At 43.5% G+C, this 26207-nt stretch overlaps 1 protein-coding gene across 2 annotated transcripts in view; it reads right to left on the bottom strand.

The window, feature by feature from the left end:
• znf385c (zinc finger protein 385C) overlaps positions 1 to 26207 on the bottom strand; it is a 139324-nt gene that overhangs the window by 17900 nt on the left and 95217 nt on the right. For both annotated transcript variants that reach the window (XM_058653599.1, XM_058653600.1), the window contains 2 exons: positions 11257 to 11399; positions 2896 to 3006 (listed from right to left, as the gene is read on the bottom strand). In XM_058653599.1, the coding sequence (XP_058509582.1) occupies positions 2896 to 3006; positions 11257 to 11399 (254 nt within the window). The remainder of the gene's footprint in view (positions 1 to 2895; positions 3007 to 11256; positions 11400 to 26207) is intronic.

The raw sequence follows: 26207 nt of genomic DNA, 5'->3' as shown, positions 1-26207 counted from the left end.
AGCCACCTTCTCCAACACCAGCCTTCTCCACCCAGCCGAGTCTCAGCGGAGCCAGAGGAACAAGGTGTGAAAACAAGCGTTTGTTTTTTCACATCACCACACCAGTCAGCATGACGTCCCTGAGATACAATGATCTTCTGGGACAATGTCGATTAAGCGATCCTCAACACAGTCCCCTAAAAAGAAACACTTGACTACACCTGGTGTAACTAGGGCTGCAAACAAACGATTACATGTTCGGTTAATCGATTAGTTGTTTGATCCTTTTCATTATTAGATTTTTCAAGGTGCAGTAAACAAGTTCACACCGCAGTACTAACCCTAACCCTAACCACAGCATACACTACACATACCTGCATACATGTGAATACACAGTACATGTGTCCATACAGTATATATGTAAAACCACATAAACCAAAAAATAAGGAGAATTCATCTTTATAATTGATCATAAATGTCTTAAAGTCTTATCAAAAAGACAAGTTCATGGAACAATTTAGCATATATATACATACAGTATATAAAGACAGCGAGGACGCTTTATGTTAAAAACGTAGTTCTTTTTAGTTATTTTCTTCCATTTTCCTTCATATATTTGCATTTCTTTTTTAATTCTCATAGCAATTTTGACCATTTCATATTTTTAGTTTGCAAGACCTTTCCATTTATGCTGATTTAAAGGGCCACAAAAAGTATACTTTTTTTCCAGAGTTCAATGTGTTATTTGATCATCAGACAGTGGATCTGAGATACGTGTCTCATTCCCACAACAACAGAGGGGGCTGGGATTGAAAATCTTTTAAAAAATGGGACAAAAAGTCGACGTCAAAGTCAGTTTTATGAGTAAAAGATGTGAAAAAGTCAATGCGACTCTGTAATAGAATGTGAATTAAACACAGCAGCATCGATTAATGAGTAAATTGCTGTTAGCACTGGTATAAACGCATGTCTAACAGGTTGTGGAACATGCTCGCACAAAAGCTTTAACAGCAGTGCTGAGTCTTTCTAAATAATGCTCTGATTGTAAAGCAAAAACATAATAATACATACAAGATAAAGTGGACGTGCCAGCTGGTCCGCACAACCGAGCAATCGCCGAGCTGCCTCTTTTCATCGTGGAGGCCGATGAATAGACGCGTGGCTTCCACTCGAGTCAAAGGGCGCATGTGGAAAAACAGCTTTTTAACAAGGAACGCGAGTCACTGTTGTCTGTTATTATTTCTCTTTGCCTCACTGTGCTATTATTACACACGGCCCAATTATGTTTCATTATATTCAGACAATGTAGAAACTTGGCATGTGGTAAACAAGGTAATGAAATGTTTCACTCGTTTCCTCCAATGCTCTCACATCGTGACGTCCACTTTTTTACAATTTATAATATTGCAGTGAACAATACATTTTTTTTTTTTTTTTGCTTTTGGCTTCTCTCTCTCCAGGGGTCGCCACAGCAGAGGAGGTTTTTATGCCGGATGTCCTTCCTGATGCAACCCATCCATTTATCCAGACTTGGGACCGACACTGGGACACACAGGATGTAGCCCTGTGGCTGCTGTCAATTTAGAGAGTCTAATTTACACATTTACATTATATTTAAGCATTTAGCAGACTCCCTATTATCCCTATGCGACTCACAAAAGAGGAATACACTACATAGAAGAAGTCTTGGAAGAAATCCACTAGATGGGAACAGAGGGTGAGAGTGTAGAAGTGGATCCAAGTGCAGAAGGGGATAAGGTAAGTGCTAGGACAGGAGCTGGATTTTCAAGAGCTTCTTGAAGACAGACAGGTAAGCGCTCGGTCGGTCATTCCAACAGCGTGGAACGAAGCAATCTACACCGAGCGATAAGGATTGCTCAAGGGTAGCTCAGCCCTTGACCTATAGGTGGGACACAAACTAGCAAAGGAGACACAGAAAGCCTTAAAAAATCTGTGCCGTCTCTATACAGCCAATCTCCACTTGAGAGTGGCTTTATACTCATGGTACAGTCCGTCTGACTGCAGCTATACTGTAGTAGGTGAGACTCTAATATATTTTTCCTTGTTCGAACATTGTCAAGCTCCCAGACACGGTGTGTGAAAGTGTTTTGCTTTAGTGTGTGAAGAGCACGTCTGTGACCCCCTCCCTCCCTCATCTCTCTGTCTCCTCTGCCACAGTCCTTTTTTTTTATAAATGTATGCATGTGTACGTATATATGCTTGTGCTTCACTGCGCCAAAACCCGAGATGTCATAAGGCTTTCGGGAGTGTTTTTGTTTTTGTTTGTGTGAATATGCGTAAAATGTCATGGGATGTTTGCCTGTGTGTGTGTGTGTGTGTGTGTGTGTGTGTGCATGGAAGAAATGAACAAGAAGCCAAGGATGCAGCTTCCTGCTGGGCCTGCTGATTGTTTCTGCTCTTTGCTGATAAACGGCAGCTCTCCCCGCTGTCTAATCCCTCACACCAAAACAACACACACACACACACACACACACACGCACACAGATTTCACTACATGACTAGGAGAAAAAAAAACAAAACTACAAACGACCAAGTTTTGATTTGAAGCAACAACAATTTGCATAAAAATATGCACTTAAAGCAAGTGCGCACACACACGCACAAACAAGGACACACTTGTGAAACACAATGAGTCAGTGAGCCTGATAAAAGCGGAGGTGTTTGTGGACCACATTTTAGAAAATTGCCATTCAAGACGATTTGAGGAGCATCAAACTACAAAGAGATTTTCTCTGAGGGAAGACTGGCTTTTGTTTTGTAAAGATAGCTTTTATTCTAGACATTACAGTCTACGTTGGCAGTCTCGCCCTCTCTCGCTCTTCCTCTTATTGTTCCTCATAACCTCATCTTTCTCATGAACATCACAGCATAAAAACCACTAAAGCATTTTCTTACCGTTGAGTTAAAGCGCAGGTGGCAAATGTTGCAAGAGATAATCTGTTTCTTCTTGAGCGGCTGTGGGACACCAAACGTGTGGTTGATCACCGCCTTCTGGACAGGGTCCATCTGAGGGACAGGAGGGGAAAACAATATATAAAAACAACATTAAGGAACTATATGCTGTTATTTTCCCATATGAGACATTTCTTTGTGCAATGGAACAACTTATTCCCCTGAAAGCCAGAATTTTATCTTTGGTGTGGCCCATGCCTATTACAATGTCTCTGAAACAGGTGTTATCACACTAAAACAGTGTCAGGAGGAGCGTGAGGAGGCAAAGATACTGTGTGATGATATGAAATGCATTTTTGACCAGAGAACTCTGTGGATATTTGATCTTCTTTGGACTATTGTCCGTAAACCCTACAGATGGTTGTATGCAAGAATTGTAGCCAATTCAATCAATCAATCAATCAATCAATCAATCAATCCAAAGCCAAAACACCACCGCTGTACGTTGCAAAAATGTCAACATTCTCTACCGTCCTCAGGTTCTTTGGCAGGCTGTTCCATTAAAGTGAGTTATAGTCTTAGCTAATGCGAATGGTTAAAAGGCCGGGGGCCGGCGGACCTCAGGGTCTGCGAGGGTTCATAGGGTAAAAGCAAGTCTGCGAGGTACAAAGGCGCAAGACCATTAGGATGTTTGACAGACTTGGCCAATAAAGTTGATTCTGATTCTGATTTAAAACCAATAAAAGATTAGCACTTTCTGTGATGCCACGTTTAACGTGACTAAAATGGCCTTTCTTCCACATTCTGATGCTCGTTTTGAACTCCAGAAAGTCACCTGATGAGATCTTTCGGTAAACACGGAGTTCAAGCATGTGAGCCGAATAAAGTGGTGGGTGAGTGTGCACAGCGTTTCCGCGTTAAGCTAAAAAATGTAACTACTCATTGAGGAAATGGCTATTTCAAAGCAGTGAAGTAAGTTAGCTGCTGTGGTGAACAGCTGGAGGAGTGTGAATGGTCCGCCAAGGCTGTTTCTCATGTAAATTTCTCACGTTTCTGGAAATCGTTCTGGAGGAAGAAAATGAAAGAGCTGGTCTTGACTTTCCTTAAAAACATGGGAGTCATTAAGTTATTCGTTCTCTGAATTCAACACCAGTCCCATGAGCGTGTAAGTGACCAAAGCCCTGTATAGATAATAAATGAGGTTAAGCACCGTGAACATGAGACGAGTAATTTAAGCAGTATACAGCCTAAACATGCACACTATACACAGTGGGAATGCAAGTAGGATAGATCTGATGTTCTACTGTAAATCAAAACATATGTCACTTGTATTTAAGTGGCTCCCATTAACCTCCTGCACTGCGAGTAAATCTGTGGGATACGTTCAAAAACAACTGCGGTGCCTTGTTGTCACAAGCCACTCTCCATCTGGTGTTTCAATGCAGTTTGAGTTCATTGTGATCAAAAATGAACTGAATAAAAATGGGACTGTTAAAAGCATTATGCGTCACTGTAGTCCACATACAAGTGTTTCTGGTTAGGGAACTGTATCGGGGACTAATACTCTGACAACACCGCTGAGTCCAAGAATGGCACGCTGAAAAGAGCAGAGCGAAAGCCGAGGCTTCATTAGAGGGCTGGAATTCCATGATGACAGCTGATTGCACTGCAGCACCCTTCAGCATGGTATCGTACATAACAATCACCTTGGATCAGTCCCCAGGCTGGCACAAGGCCTGGTCCAGTCCGCTCACATTAGAGGAGGGCACACGGGCTACAGTTGTACGACTGTGTTTTAATTTGAACAAGTTATTTTCAGATTAAAAAAAAAAAAAAAACATCTGATGAAAGTTGATGAGAATGATTAAAACGTGTGGACAAAAGTGTTCGGCCACACATGTTAAGTATTGAATTCAGGTGTTTCAATCAGGCTTGGGGCTCTAGGCCTCTTATCTCCAGTGAAGGACAATCTTCACGCTTCAGCATACCAAGAAATTTTGGATAATATTTGGATAAGTTTGTGGCAACAGTTTGAGGAAGGCCCGTTTCTGTTCCAACTATGACTGTGCCCCAGTGCACAAAGCTATAAAGACTTGGTTTGACTTTGAGATTGGTGTGGAAGAACTCGAGTGACCTGACCTCAACCCCATCCAGCACCTCTGGGATGAACTGGAACAGAGACTGTGAGCCAGACCTTCTCGTCCAACATCAGTGCCTGACCTGTCTGGAAGCTAAGTACTGTATATGCATTTGAATACGTCATTACGGTCCCTGTTGGTGTAATGGTCAGGTGTCCAAATACTTACTAGAAGTTTGCTTAGTTGCAGGAAGAAGAACTCATTCTTAAAACGTAAGAGCAAGCATTTCTGCTACAGTATGAGACCAATGATGAAACTGAAGGTAATCCAGGGTTTAAACAGGTTTAAGAACAGTAGGAATGTGTTTAATTGGCATTCACTCACGGGCAAAAAAGACTGCAGTGCATGCAGGTTTTTTTATTGGCTTTGGCTCCAATTGTCATCAGGCATCAGGGGGAACCTAAGACCTGATGCCAATGTCATTTCCGATTCACAATGCTAAGATGCACATTTATCTGCTGACTGTTAGTATTAGTCATTAGTCATGAAGGTTTTGATTTTATTTTATTTTATCTTAACTTGCATCGTCACCGAGCTCCATTGTGCGTGTGTGTTGTTGTTTCCTTCTTCCACTGACTTCTATTCTTTTTTGGGCATATTTGTGATGTCACATTTCACATTCAGGTGACACACATGCAAACACGCAAGAAAAGAAAAAAACACCACAGGGCAACAGAGCATCCAAAATATTGGGTATACCTGCTAATTCATTTACAGCTGACAGTGGCGCTGTGGCTGATGACAAACAGTCAGGAAGTGAATGTGGATAACTGTATCATCATCGTTTTCAAAGGTCTCCATTTCTGCTTGTACAGACTAAACTACACAGATCCGGCAGAGTTGTCGAACGTCTCTGTTTTGCGGGCTTTAAAATGTCGCCCAAGAGTAGCTTGGATGGCATCTGAGCACAATTGATGCGTTTTCAAAGACAAACGGCGTACGTAGCCCCAGGAAGCCTCATGAGAGTGTGTTTCTCTCCAACATGCCTCGTCTGCAAGAATGGAGTCTATTTACTATGGCTTCTTCAGGGCCAAGTGTGAGAGGGAATATAAACACACCTGACACTGAGACTTCCACATAGGAGGTATAGCTCTCCCTCAGGGCTGGCGTCGCCGTTGCTCATTTATTTTGGCTTCTTCTACATGACTTTACGGACTTCTCCCTTCACCGGCAAAAAGCCTGACCATGAAAACCTACCTCTCTCTCACTCCTGCTGCCCTCTGTCCACCTCAGCTGGGCGGGCTGCACACAGCTATTTGTTTTGGGGGGGTTTGAAGAATGTGCCCATTGTCTGTCTGCAGCCATCTCGAACCAACTGCTATAAATGCATCTTTTGTCCAAGCCCTCCGTCCTCCCCCGCCATCCTAGTGCAGACAGAACTTATCTTGGACTGGGCGGCTGAGTCAGTGATGAGGTTTCAGTGTAGGTAGAATGAGAGAGAGAGACACAGACGGTGGGGTTAAAACGAGGAGGGGGGTGAAAGAAGGGACACCAGGGGACCCGGAGGATATTTAGTTCTGGAGACAGGTGCATTCATCTTTTCTGTACACTTCCGGGACAACGTGTGTCTTATCAGGTCCTGGAGAACCCGAGGCTCCGTGTTGAAAGGATTTTGTGATTAATGCCACAGCTGCACTGTCAGACTGTTATAGAGGCTAATTATCTCCTCGCGGGACTGAAGCGACATTGATTTGATGTCATTTCCATTAGTTTTAATAATCTCTGCACTCTGGTCGTCGTAGACTCCACAACCCGCTGCGAGTTGTTAATCAGTTTGAATTTCACCACTACTCCGGGAACGTTAAACCAACGCGTGGTTGTTTGTCTGCCAGCCAGTCAACGTGTTTACATCCAATTCCATGTCACTGTTAACATAAGCTCAGACTCACAGAAGTATAGCCAGGACAGTTAGTCATGACAATCAGTGATGAAGAGCAAACTCAAGGTCTCTGGTTCAATCCCTGGTCTGGCAGGGAATTACATTAGCTTCATTAACTCTAGTAGATAAAGTTTCATAGTGATAAATAGTAATAGTTTTAATATCTTGGACAATGTGGCGTGCCGTGGGCCCCTTTGTTTGGTTCTTGAAACAGAGGAATTGTGTTCATTAGGGAAATTACACATATGGTATTGGACCAGTCTTGTACTGAACCAAATAAGGTTTTTTCCCCTGTCTCTTGTGAATAAAAAGTCTGTGGATTAAGAGACAAAGTAAGAATACACAACCTACTGCAGATTGAGTGGCCTAGTAGGAATTAGATCACACAGCAGAGAAGTTTCAAGGTGGGCGCAGAGAAAAATGTTGTCAGTTCAATTCAGGAAAGGTGTTTTTATTTTATTTTTAAATGATTAGTATTTGATATTTTCATTCCTTTAACTACATACCCTATAGAGTGCGATGAACAAGCCTCTTGTGTTTTTCTTTTTGCATCTCTCTGTGTCCTAGTTCTTCTTGATTGTGCATTTTTGTTCACGTATAAACAAATCACAACAATTTAGCACTGTCTTTTTTTTCCCTTTGGTGGTCACAGTGGCCTCTGGTCTGGGAGTCAAACCAGGGATCATTTACTGAACGTAAACTTGCATTTTGAAGACAGACATTTATTTATTTCTTTTTTTTTTTTTAACCAGATATAACCATATTTGGACGAGCGTGGCGTGGATCTGACTGAATGCTTGTCCACTGTGATCTATTGGACAACGCCATCTGTCAATCACACGGTGTCTAAACATCAGGAAATTGATTTGCTGACGTTATCAATCATTTTCTCCGACACATCGACCCCCGATGACCATTCACGTCAATAAAGGTTTTCAGACACTTCAGGCGCTTTAATCTCTGGAGCAGAGTCTAGGTGCTCAGATTATTTTTATCTTAACCATGAAGGCATAAACAGAGCTGTGAGGCATAGACAATGGTTTGAGAAAATAAAACGGTTTCCCGGTTTGAAACATAAGCAAGACACAGACAAACCACTGACCGGAGACTTTGCCCTCCTGCCTCCACCGCTAATATAAATACATGAGGGTGTTAGAGCAGCGAGTGTTCTCCAGTCTGCCTTTGCTGCTAGGCATTCTCAATCCTCCATGGGGCAGCACCGGTGACCTCATGACCAGCAGCAGTGGGCGGCTGAACAAGTGAATAAACTGCACTTTTCATAGAGCAGAGCGGAGACCTCCCCTCACATACACAGCACACTCTTCTGTCTCATCCACCCCCTCAAACATGTCCTCCACTGCAGGAACCATCCAGATGTCTTTCTCTCTCTCTCCATTTCCTGTCACAATCATCCCACCATAATTGTGAGTCACAATATTCTAGTATCAACTGTAAAAATGTGCTTAAAAATGTATTCTTAGATTCATTTCAAGAAGCTCTTGAAAACCCAGCTCTTCCAAGAGCATCTTCTGTCCTAGCACTTACCCTACCCTTACCCCCTCTCCCATGCACTCCTTCTGCACTTGCCTCCACCTCGGCACTCTCACCCTCCATCAGTCCACTGTCCACTATCGAGTGGAATTCTTTCCAAGACTTCTTCGATGTAGCATATTCCTCTCTTGTAAGTCGCTTTGGATAAAAGCGTCTGCTTAAATGTTATGTTAAATGTCATTTACCCGTTGTGGCCCTTCAAAATACATTTTTACAACTGATTGTTGGTGAGCTACACAATTATCACGCACATATTTTTACCTCTTCACCATTATTTCAATAATGGAATCTGACCACGACCAACTAATGGCGTGTTTCCACCAGACTTGGCATGGCACGGTTATTTAGCGTTTCCACTAGCGATAGTACCTGGTACTTTTTTTACTACCTGCTCTGAGGCAATACTATGCTGTCTGGCACAAGAGTCAAGCCGGACTGTAGATCAGTTAATAAGACTTAGCAATCCTAAAAACGAGGGTTAATCTCCAACAATTGCCAGGGAAATGTCTAAAATCTCAATATTTAACAGAGGAGTCTGGTGTATTTAGCGACAGCACTGCTAATTGCGACCGCGACCGGCATCTCAAACCCTGCCGTTGTATTTCAGTGCTCCGGTCAGAGAGGAAGTACTGAAGGAATAGTTTTAATTAACTGATTCTAATGATTCAGTTACACTGAAAACAACTGCTTTACAAGTCACTAGTCACTCGTTTGTGTGTGTGTGTGTCGGCTGTAAAACAAAGTCAAGGTGGAAAATCAAACTAAAGTGTACAAGGCGAGCTGAGACCAAAGGAGCTTATGTGGTTTTTATTGCGACATATGATCTCATCCCTAAGATCATTCATTTATTTTTCTACTTGCATTAAAAATGTGTGTGCCGGAGCAAAAGCTCTAGCTTATGTTTCATTTACAGACCACAGACCTAGAGACGGTTTCACAGCATGCCATAAAGGATGTGAACACACACACGCGCGCACAACACACACAAAGGGTAGCGCGAGGATCAAAGGCATCACAAGTGCCTGTGAGCATACCTACACAAAAATGACAATGGGTAAAGTACCTGCTGGGTAAAAGAGATCAAAGACACAAGCGTTTAATTCCAGGCGGGGCGCCACGGCAACACAAGCGTCAGCGCTGAGGCGCTTGAAAAGCGAACAGTTTGTTGCTGACATTGGAAACAAAGTAATAATGCTTCCATGTGCAGAGATGCTGATACCAAGGTGACGGCGGCGAGGCTGAGAGATGAGACGGTGCTGGAATAAAGATTAGCGGCCCAAGCCTGAGGTGAGGCCTGTGCACAGGGCTGCAGGGTGAGGCCTGGCACCGCAGATAATGACACAGTGAATAACGTGGTGGCATTAAGCATTAAGGACACCATTTTATAGACCTGTCTGTTTTTTAACACCATTCAACAATGTAAAAACCGGTCAACCAGCGTGAAGTGACAAAAGATGTATTAAGTATATGGATCATAACTCTGACCCTCACGCCATAAAGACTCCTTCTGCCTCTGAGTGCAGAATAACACTAATATGTCTGCTGGGGCTTTTCTAATCAATAGGTGCTTTTATTCTTCGCCTTTGTTCCCCGCTGCCTCATATTTTTCCGAACAAATTGCATTTTCTCCAGTGAACATGATGAGAATGTTAACACTCGGGCATGTGACTTATCTCTCCCCTCACCCTTCCACTCTCTCTCTCTCACACACACACGCACACACACGCAGAGACAGCCTCTACCTTCTGCTGAGTTATGTGTTGTATGTGTGTCTTTTAATGTAGCGTTACTTTAACCAGGAAACCTGGAGCTGTGTGGAGCAGTGAACAGCAGCGGTTTGGCACATGCAAGGCGGTGGTTTAGGGAGCACTGGATTTGCTTTGTGTTCTCTTGGCTGGGAGTATGCATTTTCAGTCCCACTGAATTCCAGGTTTACTTTTAGCCGTGGAATCCACTTGTGAAGAACTGTCACCCAAACGGGTTTCTATGAATCATTATTAAATCACATGCTCTAAATTTGTATGATTATATGATGAATACTGTACTGATAATGTAAAAAGCATACCTTAACTCACTCCTGTACAGTATGCAAAGTTTGTTTCTTATAAGGGAGACTGTATTATGAGGGGAAGTTTAATAAAAACAAAGGGGTAAACAGCCCAGATCACTTTCTATGTTTTACAAATGTCCAAATATAAGATGTTTAAAAGCTGAATTTTAAACAAGATATCAACAAAAAGTGTAATTAATTGTCTGTGTTTGCTGTTTTGTTTCTCCAATATTTGATGTGGTTGCCATATAATTCCTTTGATTTGGGTAGGCGTAGCGAGCTTGTGCTTCAGCCTGCAACGTTTTCCTGATCTTCGTTTTTTCCCTTAACTTTATTGTTGTTGCATTTTATGTCCTTTTTATTTTATCGACTTGAATACTTTTATTGTCAAAATAAAAATGAACCGATCATTCATTGTCTTGCCGTTTGCAGCTGTCGCGCTGCAGTGTGAAGCCGACTTTTCTGTCGCTATTCTGACAGACACAGAGAGTCGTGCGGAGCATTGTGTGAGCTCATTTGACAATGGTTTGAATGTACTGGACATTTTTTTTAATATATAGTTAAAAGTTACACACGGCTGCGTTGTTTTCCTAGAGCTTGATAAAGAAGGTTCTAATTAGGAACCGTGTTATTTACAGGCCATCTTAGGCTCTGGTGCAGACATTTATCTGTTGATAAAAGTAATAGATTAACTGGCTCCACTTTGGGCCCTATGTAATCGAACTACTCATTTTCACCAGACTCACCGTATTGAAGTTGGGGAAGAGGCTGAGGGGGGAGGATCCATTAAGTCTGAAGGGCAGGAGGTGCTTGAGGTCAAGCTGAGGCTGCAGAGGTCGTCCTGGCATAGGGAGGGAAGCCAGAAGGGACCCACCCTGGGCCGATGTACCTGGACAACACAGAGAGAGAGAGAGCAAACAGATTTAAAACAGTAAACGTTGACATGAGGGAGCATTACTGTCCCTGTGCGCCTGAAGGCGTAACCTACACTGATGCTTTCCAAGAGGTCCAGGACTCAGAGGAGGCCTGACTTTGATTTATTTCATACCGGAGGCACCATTACACCTCCACCTGACATCCAGCACACACATTGTTCTAGTGTGCGTGTGCCCAGTCATTGTGGGTATGGGCTTGAATAGGGGACAGTATATGTGGTTCGTACACGTTTTCCAAGGTCACATTCAAGGACTTTCAAACCAAAATTCTCTTATTTTACAATCCAGTCTGTCAGAGTTAAAAGTTCAAGCCCTTTGGACGCACGGTTTGAGTCCTCTTACTTTGTCATTTACGTCCACATTTGAAAACCTAATAGTCCACTGAAACTTAGCCGCGCGGCTCTTTTTAGGAAAAGACCTTGTCCTTTAAAAGCACTCTCGCATTTCGGTTGAATCCATTCCTTTTTTCTTTAATTGTGAAATATTAGCAGACTGTATGGATGGATGGATCTGCAGCTTCATTTCAAAGAGCCCTGGTATTTCAATGGATGTATAAAGGCATATTTACAAGTATATTATGTGCGTTTCAGGTCTTCTTCAATAGCACATGATGCCAATTTTGTACATCAGGTTCCCAAAATAAATCACGGTCAGTCTTTTGTAACCAAAGACGAGATCCACTTTTTATGTATAGTCTTTGTCTTTGTGTGGACAACACAGACGATCACCCATCTGCACATCGAGGTCCAGACAGCGGGTACATGGGTTTTGGGGGGAGGTCAGGCAGTTTTTACGAGAGACCTCACATGCCCATTACCACGCTTGCCCTGAAAGACATACACCTGCCCCTGACGTACACACACACACACACACACACACACTTGCACATCATTTAATTACTGATGTATTGGCTGAGGAAAAGGGCCCGTGCAAAGGGAAGATGGGAGATATCGGATTTCAAATGGAGCAGGGATGAAGAGATTTCTAATTTTCCACCTGGCTGCGTTTCAGTGGACCCCGTGTGCTCAGTGTTGCGCAGGCACTTATCCCAGTGCCTGGATCAATCATCAGTGTCAGCTTCAGGTCACTGTGGCCACCCCATTGTACGTCTCATGTGAAACCTCTGCACACACACACACACACACACACAATGCGAGATGTGGTTTTACGATTGTGTGTGTGTGTGTGTGTGTGTGTGATAATGCACAAAAAACATAATCACTGGTCCCACAATAATACCAGCAACTTCAAAAAAGAGAGAGGGAGAGAAAAGACTGGTGAGGAGGAAAAAGAGCACAGTCTTCTCAGAGGGGGAGGATTTCAAAGACAGATGGTTGGAGCGGGGAGAACTACACGTGAAGAAAAATACTGGTGTCACAGTCAAAAATGAAGTGCACAGTCCACTATTCTGATTACCATAGAGCGCAGTGAAATGATTTTATCACCATGACAAAGGATAGAGTTCAACGCTCGCACTCTCGGAATCATTTTTATATGAAATGCGGAATAAAAACAGGGCATAAGATTCTGAAAAAGTATCAGAAATGTGAGATGTTCACCGCGCAGATATAGTACAGTAGAGTAGAGACAGCAGTTCATTAACAGGCTTAAAGGTTAAGACAATATCACAGCTGTGGATTAGAAAAGTGTAATTGTGATTGAGCTGCATTATAAAAACTATACATGCTATGCAAAATGCCACGATGAAACCAAAGTGTAAAAGAGGATTAATACATTTACTGTAAATATACAAAAACATAGAGATGAGCAGCTGTATAATAAAAATAAAAAAATCGAAGATAATAGAACAGATATAAACAAGGTAAAGAGGGTAGAGAGAGCGCACACAGTAGCAGCACGCGACCACAAGGCCACTGCAGTCGACAAAATAACAGAGCGGTGGCTCTGTGTCTGTGTTTTTATTCCTCTTTTTATTTTCTTTATTGTGGCTTCCTGCACGAAGTTCACTTTTTCTTAGCACTGGTTTCAAGGTTGTGGTATGATGACGATAATGCTGCTTTATGGACTGTGTGAAATGCATAACAGAGTGATAGATGGGGGAATGTCAACCGTCTGGCCTTTTTTTTTTTTTTTTTTTTACACAGCATTGGCAGCCATGTCGTGGTGTGTGTGTGTGTGTGTGTGTGTTGGTGTTGGTGGGGGTGCGAGACGGAAGCTAGGAGCATATGTTCCTTAGCGCTCGGCCCAGGACGGCATTTTGTCGTGTGTGGGTTTTACTCTGCTGTCGATCTGACAACAAGGCAGCAGCAGACACGGCCAACAGACTCGTGGGCAGCAGCCGGCGGGGAATCACTCAAACACACACAAACACACAGAGTTGTGCAGCTATTCTTGTCAGGACACTGTGTTGACGTCCAGTAGTTTGGACATTTGTTCTGCCTCATCGGGACCAGGTTTTGGTTTCAACGAGGACTACTGGTCCTGACAAGGTCAGTGTTTTTGACAACAAAACACACAGTACACACACACACACACACGCGTTTGTGGAGCCATACTTCTTAAGACACTTCATTGACTTCCTGCTTTATCCCTCACCCTGACCTAATTCTACAGGCCTTTGCACAAAAACACGTAAGCTTTCATATCAGCAACGGAATTTCACTGAAGGATATTTTGGCTTTTATTTTCATAGACCGAGGTCAGTGTTTTCCAGCGCTTTTGCTTCTGAAAGGTACACAACAAAGCAATCAGAGTGCGTATTGTTGTTGATGATGATGATGATGATGATGATGTGACATTAAAATGACTCAAACAGGCACCACTGGGACTGTTTACAAACAAACAGACCCTTATTCAAATCTGAAAACTGTGTGCCAGACCTCCTAAAGTCTGTCTTTGAGAGGTGAAGTGGTCCACTTTACTTTCCCTCTGTACTCGTCTAAATTCTCCTCAGAATTATTCCCACTGTTTGCCGTCGTTGCGCAAAGACCTGGACCCTACCGCTCAAAACAAAAGTCTTAACTCTCAAAAAAGCACTTTTAAAGTCATAAGGACCCGATACAAATTTCACTACATCCTCCTCACAATGACGGGCGGTGAAGCAAAATTCATCCTCGCAATTTCATAAAGACAAGTACACACACACATACACACCCACACAGAGAAGGAAAAGCAGGGCTTGCGGGGAGAACACTTATCAGCTGATAGTGCTTCCACACCTCTCTGTGACTCTCTAGGCAGCTTATTAAATCACTAGCTGGCTGTTTGCCTCTTTGGATGATAACGCTGCGGCGGAGGCCAAAATCCAGGCATGTATGACAGCGAGCAAAAAGGCGCACGCGTGTGTGTGTGTGTGTGTGTATGCGCTTGGCTCGCATGTGCAGCACATGCACACAGAACTGCCGACGTTACTCTGAAAAACAAACAGCTCCCAAGAACGAACACAAGTGGGAAAAAAAAACAAACATACTGAGCGTTTGCTCCTCATTCCTCGTCTGCTATCACCAGATTAGCTGTTCAACCCTTCAAGTCTTTCTACTGTAATTCTCTTGTCATCACCTCAGTGCTCCCTTACGTCTCTGACAAATTGTCTTCTCTCACATCTAAATGCACCCCGCCCCCTCGCGTACACCATCCCCTTGTGCACATTCCTGCAAAAGTGACACAGCAATGGAGAAAGGGAGAGATCAGAAGGGAAGTTTATTGTATACTTTACATTAATGTAATTCTCACCCACCCTTCAACTACGGCTCGTCCCTTTCAGAGGGTCACAGGAGCTTTTACACTTTGGACAAGATGATAATAGTGATGATAATAATCGTTATTAATGCTCATGGTCTCTATTTTGTACTTTATTAATTCTGCATTAAAGAAACCTTATAATTAGGAGCAGCAGGCAGTCACTGAGCAGCGCCCGGGGATCAATGGGAGTTGGGTACCTTATTCAGGGGTACCCTAGCCCTTTAACCTGGTGGGGACTCGAACCAGCAAAGCCCCGGGTTCCCTATCCACTGGGCCATGGGCTGCCATCATCTATCTTTCCTTTATCTTCTTCTCTCCTTTCCATCCTCCTCTTCACCCACCTCTCCTTCACTAACCCTCTCCTTTCTCTCCACTCTCTTTGTTCCTGTTGAGTTCTTCCATAATTTTAAGGTCTTGACTTTACCATGAAAAATGCCTTGAGATAATATTATGCTATGAATCGGCGCTATACAAGTAAAATTTAATTGAATTGTTCACAGAAATAGGTGGATCTATTGTGGCAGTGTGCGTGTCTGTGCACATATGTGCGTTTTCATGTGGACACAAGCACACGTGTTCACTCTGTCCAAATTTCATCACGCCTCACTTGTGGATCACAGTCCAGACCGCTGGCTGTTGAGACGAGGCCCCGTCCTCCCTCTCCCCGATGACTTTGCTCACAGATCAGACTGTCTCCCCTCCGCTCCTTCCCCGGGCATGATTTCTCCTCTTCCTCCTCTTCCTCCTACAGCCACCACAACAATACTTTCAACAATACTTTCCTCCCTCTCATGAGTCACTGGGTTACACAACAACCAGTAACATCACATCTCATTTGGTTGTGTGGGGTGGTGCGTCCAAGAATTCAAACATTGATTTTTCAATTCATTCCTTTTTTCCACCTGAGAACAATAATAATAATAATAATAATAATAATAATAATGATAATAATGAATTCCAGCAAACAAAATTGAACATACTGAGCCGTCCCCTCCTCACCCGCAGAATTAGCTGCCTTTAATCTGCTGTAATTCTCTTGTCATCACTCATTTAAGAGGAAGTTCATTTAAGTTTGTGACAAGCTACCTTTTCTCACCCCTGACAACCTCCAGTCAACCGCCTTTTTTTGTCTCACTGCGCACACTACTGCAGAAAAGCTCAGGAAGAGGAAATGGGGAGAGGGACGGAGAGGAGAGGAGAGATTTTCTATTTGTGGCCCACTGTAATTATGTGGGATTGACGCTGGCACAGCAGGGTCTTGATGTTTAGTGAGTGAATCTCCACATTCTTTTTCCGTCTGCCTGTCGCTGTCAAACCTCCCAAAGATGGCCCACAGTTTGACTTTGAATGCACTTACTTTAGAACAGGTGCCGTGTAAGGTAGACTGTGCCATAGATGTGCGGCAGGAGAGATGTGCAGGTATTCTGGTGCACTGGCTGCAATATGGGAACGCCGTAATACACCCCATTAATTAGCCTGGTTTGTCTCCCGCTTATATAAACATCATTTAAAGTATAGTTTGGTCCAGGGCCGACAATACCGGGAAATCAAGCCATATGCGACGACGTTGAATATAGTGCTGCATGGTGATATGATTAGCTCTAAATAAACAAGTGCCAACATAGAGCCAGACAGTGAGTAGCATTACTGCCTTATGCCTTATTTCCATTCCAACAACAGGGTTTTATTGAGAAAAAAAGAAACTCTTGAGCCCCTTTAAAACACGTTCTGCTTCACTAAACAAAACATAAAAAGCCCTAAAAGACAAGGTAATTTAATTTAAACATAATATTTTTATACCCACCAAGTAGAGGTACTGTACGTGTGCTTAGATGAAAATGTAACATAAAACAAAACCAATTATCAATGTCTATTTCCCCATAGACTACGGAGTTATTTCTGCAACCTAGCACAGCCGCCCCCTGGCGGCTATTTAGTAAATTATTTCTTTCCTGATTGACTTCATCCCTCTTTTATATACTGTCTCTATGGGTCACGTCATTTACATGAGATCACCCAAATGCAATAATTACATTACTTGTCAAATTTAGGGCAGCACAAACTCAGCTGTAAATGCAAAAACCAGAATGACTCGCTCAGGTTTGGGGACAGCGCTCTGCTCTTGGTCAGAAATCAGTGAAAAGTTCAGAACAGAAATGATGGGTCAGACTGGTGTCTCACATTAAAGAGGCTTCCTGGAGGCCAAACAGAGCATGTTGGGAAAGTGCAGTAATGAAAATAAATGACACCTGCATCCTAAATGGATGAGAATTAGGATTAAATCTTAGAAAACAAGGAAAAAGACGTATTCTGCCTGTGCACAGCTGAGCTCTGACACAGCCCAGCGACTGTCTCTTTGTCCTTATTTATGAACCGCGGCGAATGAAATCACAAGGACATAGTTGTCCCGCTGCTGGCCATGCATCCATATGGCCCCCTGAGGATCCTCATGACTTTGGCCGTGGTGTTTGTATAAAGAGACAGACGGGGGCCGGTTGGTGAGGTAAAATATTGCACGAGCCCACTCTCTCTTACCCCTTAGTCCTTCAAACACCACAACACAGAGGAAGAATGACTTCCATTATGCAGTTTCCTATAGAGTCTGACAGAAAAGAAAACATGAAATCGTTTGTGTAAGGAAATGTTGTGTCTCTGTTTTATTTTTTCTTTTGACGATAGGATCACTGGGTTAAGTCTTTGTTGATTTCTGGAGAATTTCAGGGCACACCGTGCACCACGTCTCTGGCGCTCGGCTGCGACCGCCCGCTGAGTAACAGTTGTGCCGTCAGTCAGACCTTTGCCACCAGGCTTCTGATCTGATTACCCAGCTGCGACGATGAATTCCTGCACTCCACCTCAGTGCTTTTCAGGGGGAAAAATGCTGACTGCAGAAATGATCATCACCAAGTGCAGGCGCCGCGTGAGCATAATTACTCGGCACCATGTGGACGATTCTTTCGTCAGATGCCAAGTGTGCACACTAACCCCCCCCCTGATGATGTTTAGCGCAGTCCTCGTATGCCAGTTGGTGAGTTGAGGCGACGCAAATGTGCTGCCCACTGTTTATCAGCCACACTGTTGCTGCACTGTTTCAACATCCCCCCGCCCCCCACGCTGTTTCCCCCCGACTTGGGGCTGATGGGACTGGATCTGACGGCGCAGGAGGAGAAGAACTACACCGTCCTGCGCGTGCATGTAGAACTGCATCTTTTATGGTCACAGCAACCAAGCCAGCATAACAAAAAAAAATATGCCCTGCATATAAATGTCTGCTTCACCCGAGCTGTGTCTGGAAATTGGCCTCATGGTATATTAGAGGTTCACAGTCACTGCAGAGCATGAAATGACATAATGCTGCCTCTGGATGTCTGACTCTTCTTCTACGAAAGGCTCACACACACACACACACACACACAGAGAGAAAAGTGTCTCATAACAGTGAATTAGCCACTGCTTGATCAGGAGGTGGTGTGAGGGCTACCGTGGGAACCATTACAGCACGGACGGAGCACATTTAATGCAATCAGCATTCATTAAAGACTGAATCTTTTTATGCCTCTCAATCTCCTCCGGTTCCTCCCTCGCTTCCAGTCTCCACATTCAAGTAGGATAATAATGTGCACACCCCCGACTTTAAAGACAGGACGTGACTGAATTGATTAGATCAAACAGTGCATTGATGATTAAGGAAGTTAATTAGCTCAAAACGGAAATGTTTTTATCCGTCAGGTGGCGCGAAGAGCACGGGCAGAATTGTGTTTTCTTCACAGAGGCACATACGATCACAACATGAATCATACTCCAGACTAGATGCAGCGCGTTGGGAAGAAGCCAAATAATATTGTGATTCCAGCTGCTTCTGCATTTAAATTCACTTCAACTGTGGGACGCTTTCTCGGCTGCGGGAGAGAAAATCGTAAATGATTTCAGAATGCATAAAATGTATAACATTATCCACAAAGAGCGATTTCGTTTTAAGCCTTCCTGTCCCCCGCCCATTTCCTTACCTTACCCTAAAGCCTTTCAAAGTTGTTTATTTGAATTACATTTTCTCTCTCTCTCTCTTTTTTTTTCTTTTCTGGGTCACTCGACATGCCGTGCCTGCTGTGCTGCGACTGTATGTTGTGTAGCGGAGTGTGTAAGTTGGTGACTGTGTGGGCTACGCGTGACAATTTGTATTCCTGTGTGTGTGTGTGTGTGTGCGAGCAGGCAGTAAATATGTGTGAAGAATATTTGAACAAGTCGAGACTTCAACTTTTTTTTCTTTTATTTGCTGTTTGATGTCTGAATTCTCTGGATGTGCTCGTCCAATGAGCACACGGTTTCCTCTCCAGTTTGTGTGGGAAGGAGATATTTCCAGCCGAGGAAACTGGAGTTGAGCTCTAATAAGGTTGTGAAGATTTTCCTTCTGAGGATTATATTTAATCTCAACAGAGTTACTTCCTTTAATCTACCTTTTTTCTCCCCTCTCTCCCCCCCCATGCAAAAAATATGTAGTTTTGCCCTCCTTTCTCCTTCTTTTCCCTGGAGTGCAGAAGGTGGCAGACTGCTCCATGTGGCCTGATTATATGCAAGCCTAAGCACAGTTTGACCCGCGACTGAAAATAGAGCACTCTCAGGAAGAAAGAGGATTTCATAACTTTGTCAAACACTGATTTAGTTTAAAGAAAGTTTGCATCCCCGTCAAACCCTACAACCTCAGCTGCAGCTGCAGCAATGACGCCGTTTTAGTGCCTAATTAATTATAGATTAATTCAATTAAAACAAGTATTAAGTGACATGAAGTGAAGTGCCAGCTTTACACGGAGATTCCGACATCAAGAGAGTCCATCACTGTGTGGATCAAGCTGTAAACGCAGAGGGTAATTTACAGCCGATGAATAAAACATGAGCGGATAATGAAGTTTGAATAGGATCAATACACAGCCTCCGGCCTGAGCAGCGACATTGTCTCATCAGAGAAAGATATCAACTTTTAGCCGTGTTACTGGCATTGACAAACAGAGAGATTAGCCCTCGAATTCAATTACGGGAGGCACAATGACAGAGGTGAGGTCGGGGTGACTCTGCTTATTTTTCTGTGATTCATCGTCTTTTTATTAACACTCATACTGTAGCTGCTTTTTTTCCACATGAAGATATACTGCGAGGTAGCTGGATTATAGCTGCTTTAAGCAAATACTTCCTGACTTCCTTTCAGACTACAGGAAATATGTCAGCAGTATGATTGGATCCATGGCTCAGCCGAGAGCTGTGGCTGCCCGATGGTGGTAACAGGACCTTGTGGAGATACTTCTTCTCCCGCAGAATGTCTATAATGAGTTCTGTCAGGCAAGCAGCGAACATCGCGCCGCTACCAAGCCCAACCTGAGCCGCGGCAAAGCCCATCTGTCAAGCAATGATGATAAGCCTGGAGCCATCTGAAAACAAATTGCTCAGCTCCCCCACTGTGACGCTCCGCGCGGCAGCATGGCTATGGGTGGGCAACAGAGATGCTGCAGATTCCTGATGTTCCCCAAGAAGAAGGAGGTGGAAGAGGGAAATATCAAACACATTCATCTATGCAGATGGCGCCGATGGCCAGTCATCTCTCTGCAGCAGCTGGAGGCAGAACTTCTCCATGTGACGATAAACAGCAACACGGAAGAAAAAAAAAAGAGAATCAGAAAACAATTTCTTTTTGCTTCCAAGCCTAAGGGAGCGGAGTTTTGATAAAGATGACAGCTGTTGCTCGTTTTAAGTGACCTGATGGAGGGGGCTCAGAACTACCACAGCCATTTTGCATCAATCCATCAAAGCCAAGGAGTATGAATAACTAATTCAAAGTTGTTGCAAAACTTTAAAAAAAAATTTTTTTATGGCCAATGTAGACTGTGGCTTTCACTTCAACTTAAACAAATTTAATTGAACTACACTAACGGCCTCTCCTCCCAATCTTTATCTTGCATCTGCACTGGAGGGCAATTCCATACAGTATTAATGTATACTGTGAGTGACTCCACGTCTTTCCTAAAAGGTCTTTGTGCACTTGTCACAAGCAAATATCAAGTTCCAGAAAACAAAAGCGAAGGGTTGGGTACAATATTATTGAAGAATGCCTGAAATCAGTCCAATTATCCTGCCACAGCGATTAATTGGTTTACCTCTAGTCACACGCATGCACATGCAAAAACCCTGGGGCAAGGAACTCCGCGTGATTGACAGGAACTCCGATGAGGTTCATTTCCTCGACAAATTGAGTCATTTGTAGAAGTGGCACTAACAGCGACATCATTTCTTACATGAATAAATATCAAGTTGGTCAACCAAGCATCGCGCGGCCATCACGCCGACTGTGACAACTCATTATAAATTGATTAGACGCGGCGGGCCCAGTCGGGGGCTGGTCGGTCAAATTTCCCCCGGAAAAAAGGAGGAACGACGCTGTGTGCAGGAGAAAGTAAGAGACAAGACAAGAGGTTGCTTTCTAATTTTAGCTCCTCAGCTGACGAGATGAGAGGAGCCTGAGATGAAAACACTCAGTGAGACACTGGGAGGCAGACACAGAGGTGCTTATGAGGCTGTGACGAATGTGAAATGAAAACGATGCTGCAGTTGTGTGCAGGGTGGTGGAAGTGTCCTCTGCTGAATCTCTCACCAGAGACACGCAAGCGGGTTCCTTTGAAGGACTTTAAACCTGAACCATAACCACCTAAAACCCTAACTTTAACCGAACCACAATTCAAATCTTAGCCTTAAACTTAACCATACCTCTCCAGGTAGGTCTCCATAAGGACTACAGGGTCAGTGTTTCTGCCAGAAAGAGGCGACAAATACAAGCACACAAACACACAGAGAGCGAGAGAAAGAGTGAGGAAAGAAGCTCTTAACAATTAATGACTCATTTACACACTTGCCAATAGTCTGACGTTCTTGGGTATTGCAGCTGGGACCATTTTGCTTTATTTATATAAATGACACTGGTGAACCGCTCGCTGAGAGAGACTTGTACTGTACATTGTATTATTACATCCATTGTTATGCAAAACAGCTCCAGCTATAAGGACGCTGTATTCGCAGCGAGCCAGTAAATTGCCTTTCAGAACTGTTCTTTTTCCTTTTTTTTTACCCTTCAAATAGGCTGCTGATTATCTGCTCCCATTTCACCTACATTTGTTTTTCACAAAATGTCTCTTTCCTCCACCGTGCCTTTATTCCGGGTTCTTGGTTTTCAGTCATTTCTTATATCAAACCCAATGTCAGTGCTGCTTTCAGGCACGTGTCTGTGGCTAATTAAAAGTCTTAATGGAAATGTGTACTGGCAATAAAAGCGTTCCTGTCCTCGCTGTAGGGCCAAATATTTTCTCTCGCTCCTCCTTTTAACACATTGTAAGGAAGTGGGAGACTGCTCATACATCACTGGAGGAACAGAATTGCAGTTACTTGAGAGTTATGGCACAGGATCGACTGTGGCAATAAAACTCCTTCAGCTGTGAAGGTTAGCACAGTGGTAATGCATAAATTAGCTCACGTTCTATAATGTAGATAACGTTTCAGGAAAAAAAACAAACACAGTCGCAAAGAAATTCAGAGATAATTTTAATTAGCCACACGAGCAGGCTCACAAAATCCCGACTACTATCTTTGCTGACTGAGAGCAAAAGCGAGACACAATTTCGGGAACAAATTAACTCTGGAGTGGCCGTGATCGGGTTATAAGGATGTCTGAAGGACGTGCCAAAGTCAAAAACCAATTACCCCTCGGTAGCTTTTTTTTTAAATAGCCCTTTCCCTCAATCAACAGCGGCCCTGGGAAATGAACAAGCTAATTTTTGCCCAACCTGAGCTGTAATTGTTTCAAATCAGCCTCATGCCTCAGCGTCACCGCCAGAATAATTGCTCATGAGCGGGAAGATTAATCTACAGAAGCACATCTGTGGGACTTAATTTGCAGGTCGCAGTGCCATGCCTTGTGGATCCATTAGACTCATTTGGTTTTCAATCCCGCGCAGCATATGCAGCATAACAGTCGGCAGTGTGCACAGGGAAACAAGCAAACACAATAAACTGCTCGGTGTTTACACACAGCTTCGAAAAAAACCAGTCCTTTCCTTTCCTTTTGGACGTTTTCACCTCGCAGTGCAGTCGGAACACAAATCCCCGAGTCACGTTGTCACCCCCCCTCCCTAAATGAGCCGTCATTTATCATTTTCACTTCTTAAAACACTTGCTAATAGAGGAGAGGAATCACACTCAATGAACTATATCCGACAGGGGGGGAGGAAAAAGTGTCATCCTGCATGCCGGGCTAAGAAAATCAGCTCTCGGATTGTGGGCCACGTTCGGGTTGAGAGAGGACGGGGCCGTTTCGACGAGCTCCCTCTGAAGAGAAACAGCTGCAAGCTGCAAATTGGAAAGCCTCTGTGAGAAAGCGCTCTGCCCTTTGTTGTCTTCTTCCTCCTCTCCACAGAGTGCTGGCATGCAGATGTCTCCTCTCGTTCCTCGTGTGTAATTACAAAGACAGAAGAATGGCATGAAGGGATGATTCTTTATGTGAGGCGTTGGACTGCAGGCAGTGCCCCACTGTCGGGCAGCTGTGTGTGTTTTTAAAAATAGGAAAACGTGCACCGCTGCAAAAGGATTTAGCACCTCGGTCCTTTGCCACCGCTTCCTCGCCGCCTTCCGACATGACACGCGGGATAATGTGGTGGAAAAGATTATCTGTGTTCCCACCCATGCGGGTGTTATACATGTATACCTTCCTCTCCACCTTCTGCTCCGGCTGGGTGCAAAGAGAAGACATAGGGCCGGGCAGATAAGGATTTCTTATCAGAGCGTGTGCAGGTGTTTAGTAGAGCGAGACCGTAACAGGATTCCTAAGTCAGTGTTGGCCAGTGTTGGAGTGAGGGGGAAAAGAAGCACACAGGGATGGACGGATGGAGAAAGAGTGAGCGCTCTGTGTGTGTGTGTGTGTGTTTGTGTGCACAGCTCTTTAGGACCCTTTCTGGCATAAACACTGACCTTGTCAGGACCATGGAGACCAAAAACCTGGTACTGATAAGGCAGTCTTTCCAGAAATCCTTCGAGAATAAAGTCATAATATTATGAGAACAAAGTAGAGTAGAATAAAGGAAGAGCATTTCATGAGGTTATATTTTGATTGGGGGCTTCACAAATAAATCTGCTCCCCCGTTATCTTTAGCATCAGGAGTTTGAAAAGAAGAAAGTGAGTCTGTTTGGAAGAAAGAATCCCACACAGAGACTCAGAGAAAATCATCTCTTTCGTGGACTGGAGGAGGAAATGGCTGTTAGAGGTCGACTGCGAGGATAACACATGGTTACATCTGTGTTCTGTTGCTATTTAATAACAATACATTAGATAATGATAAAAATGACTTTATTCTTGTACTTTTACAACTTTTAATATTATGATTTTATTCTTGTAATGTGACGACTTTTTTAAAATTACAACTTTATTCTCATAAAATTCCGACTTTGTTATTCCTCTAAAATTTGACTTTAATCTCGTAATATGACTTTATTCCCGTAAAATGTGACTTTAATCTCGTAATATTATGACTTTAATCATATAAAATTTTACTATAATCTCGTAATATTATGACTTTTTAATATTACGACTTTCTTCTCGCAAAATGACGACTTTATTTTCATAATATTACGACTTTATTCTCGTAATATTACATTTATTTTTCCTCTTCAGTTTGGCCCAAATACTCCATCGTAGTCAGTAAAGTGTCCTGCGAAGACTAGCTGCACAAACCTGTGTGTGTGTGTGTGGAGGAGGTAGGTGGACCAGTGAGTGTTACAATAGTGAATCCCGTCTCTGAGTGCTACAGTAGAGCACGTCTTAGACACCTGCTGGTGTTGGCGATAAGGAGTGAAAAGCAATCACTTCAGGGCCTCGATACAACCAACGGGCATCTTGCTGCCTCTCAACCTGCTACTTGGGTAATTTCTCTCAAATATAACTCACTCTGTTGTAGGTCAGCTCCCTTTGTGGGTTTACACCTCAGTGAGGAGCAGAGAGGATAAGACGCTCTCACTCAGAGTGCGCCCAGTTAAGGGTGCACTTTCTTCTTATGCTGACATCACACTACCACATTACAAGCAAGATAAAAGTCTAGTATTGGGACCCGTCTCCCTGGAAAAATCTATTGTTTCATCTTGTGTTATGTGCCACAGTGAAAGACATGCCTCGGGACCTCATGATAGAAAGTTCCACATGTTTTATTTGTTCCCTCTCTTTGATGACGTGACGCAGCAGATTTCTTTTGTGACCATTTAGTGTCAAATTTGAAAGGATTCCCTCAAAGCAAGCTTAAGATTAAGCATTTAAAGGGCAATTTCCGGTCATTCTTAAGTCCATAACAGGATCGGGTGATACAGATAAAAATGATGTTGTTTCAGGAAAATGTTTTGCTCATGAGTGAATCCTGAAAGTAAAAAGTTCACTGTGGTTTTAAGTGTGTTTGTAGAAAAATAACACTGTTATTCCATTACCAGGCTTACTAGTTTCTTGAGCCACTTCAAGCTGCCATTTCAACCTCATTTCATCGCCCTCAGAGGTCAAGGGCACACGGTCCAGATCAGAGCGTTTCTCATTAGTGTGATTCCAACTGAGGACTATAACGCAAATCCTCAGGATACATCTTTGCTCGTCGCACGGAAAAACCATCATCAGCTGTTGCAGTCAAGCAGCGCCGACTCCTGAATTATTAATTTCCTGTTTACAGCAGGCGACAGGTGCGTGACCTCTGTGACGAGTGGCCAGGGTGTCTGGGAGAAGTGCTGACAAGTGGAGGGAAAGGGAAGGGGGGGGGGGGGGGGGAGCCTTAGAGGGACAGCGGCAGAGGGAGAAGTTGAAGTTTGTGGCCACGTTTGCGTTTCACCTTTAAAATTCTAACTCTATAACTTAACAGACTTCGAGGTGAGGCCCGCGCGGAAGAATATTTGGAGGAAGGAGCAGGGAGAACCAGCAATTCAAGTGGAATTTATGTTCAACAAAATGTTGGAATGAGACTCAGGCTGGCACTGGGGTTTTTACTGAGGTCTGTCAAGCT

The sequence above is a fragment of the Solea solea genome, chromosome 16 (assembly GCF_958295425.1).
Source record: "Solea solea chromosome 16, fSolSol10.1, whole genome shotgun sequence".
In the NCBI taxonomy this organism is placed as follows: Eukaryota; Metazoa; Chordata; class Actinopteri; order Pleuronectiformes; family Soleidae; genus Solea; species Solea solea.
The sequence above is the reverse complement of the archived record's forward strand: the minus strand, read 5'-3'. Positions and strand labels throughout refer to the sequence as shown.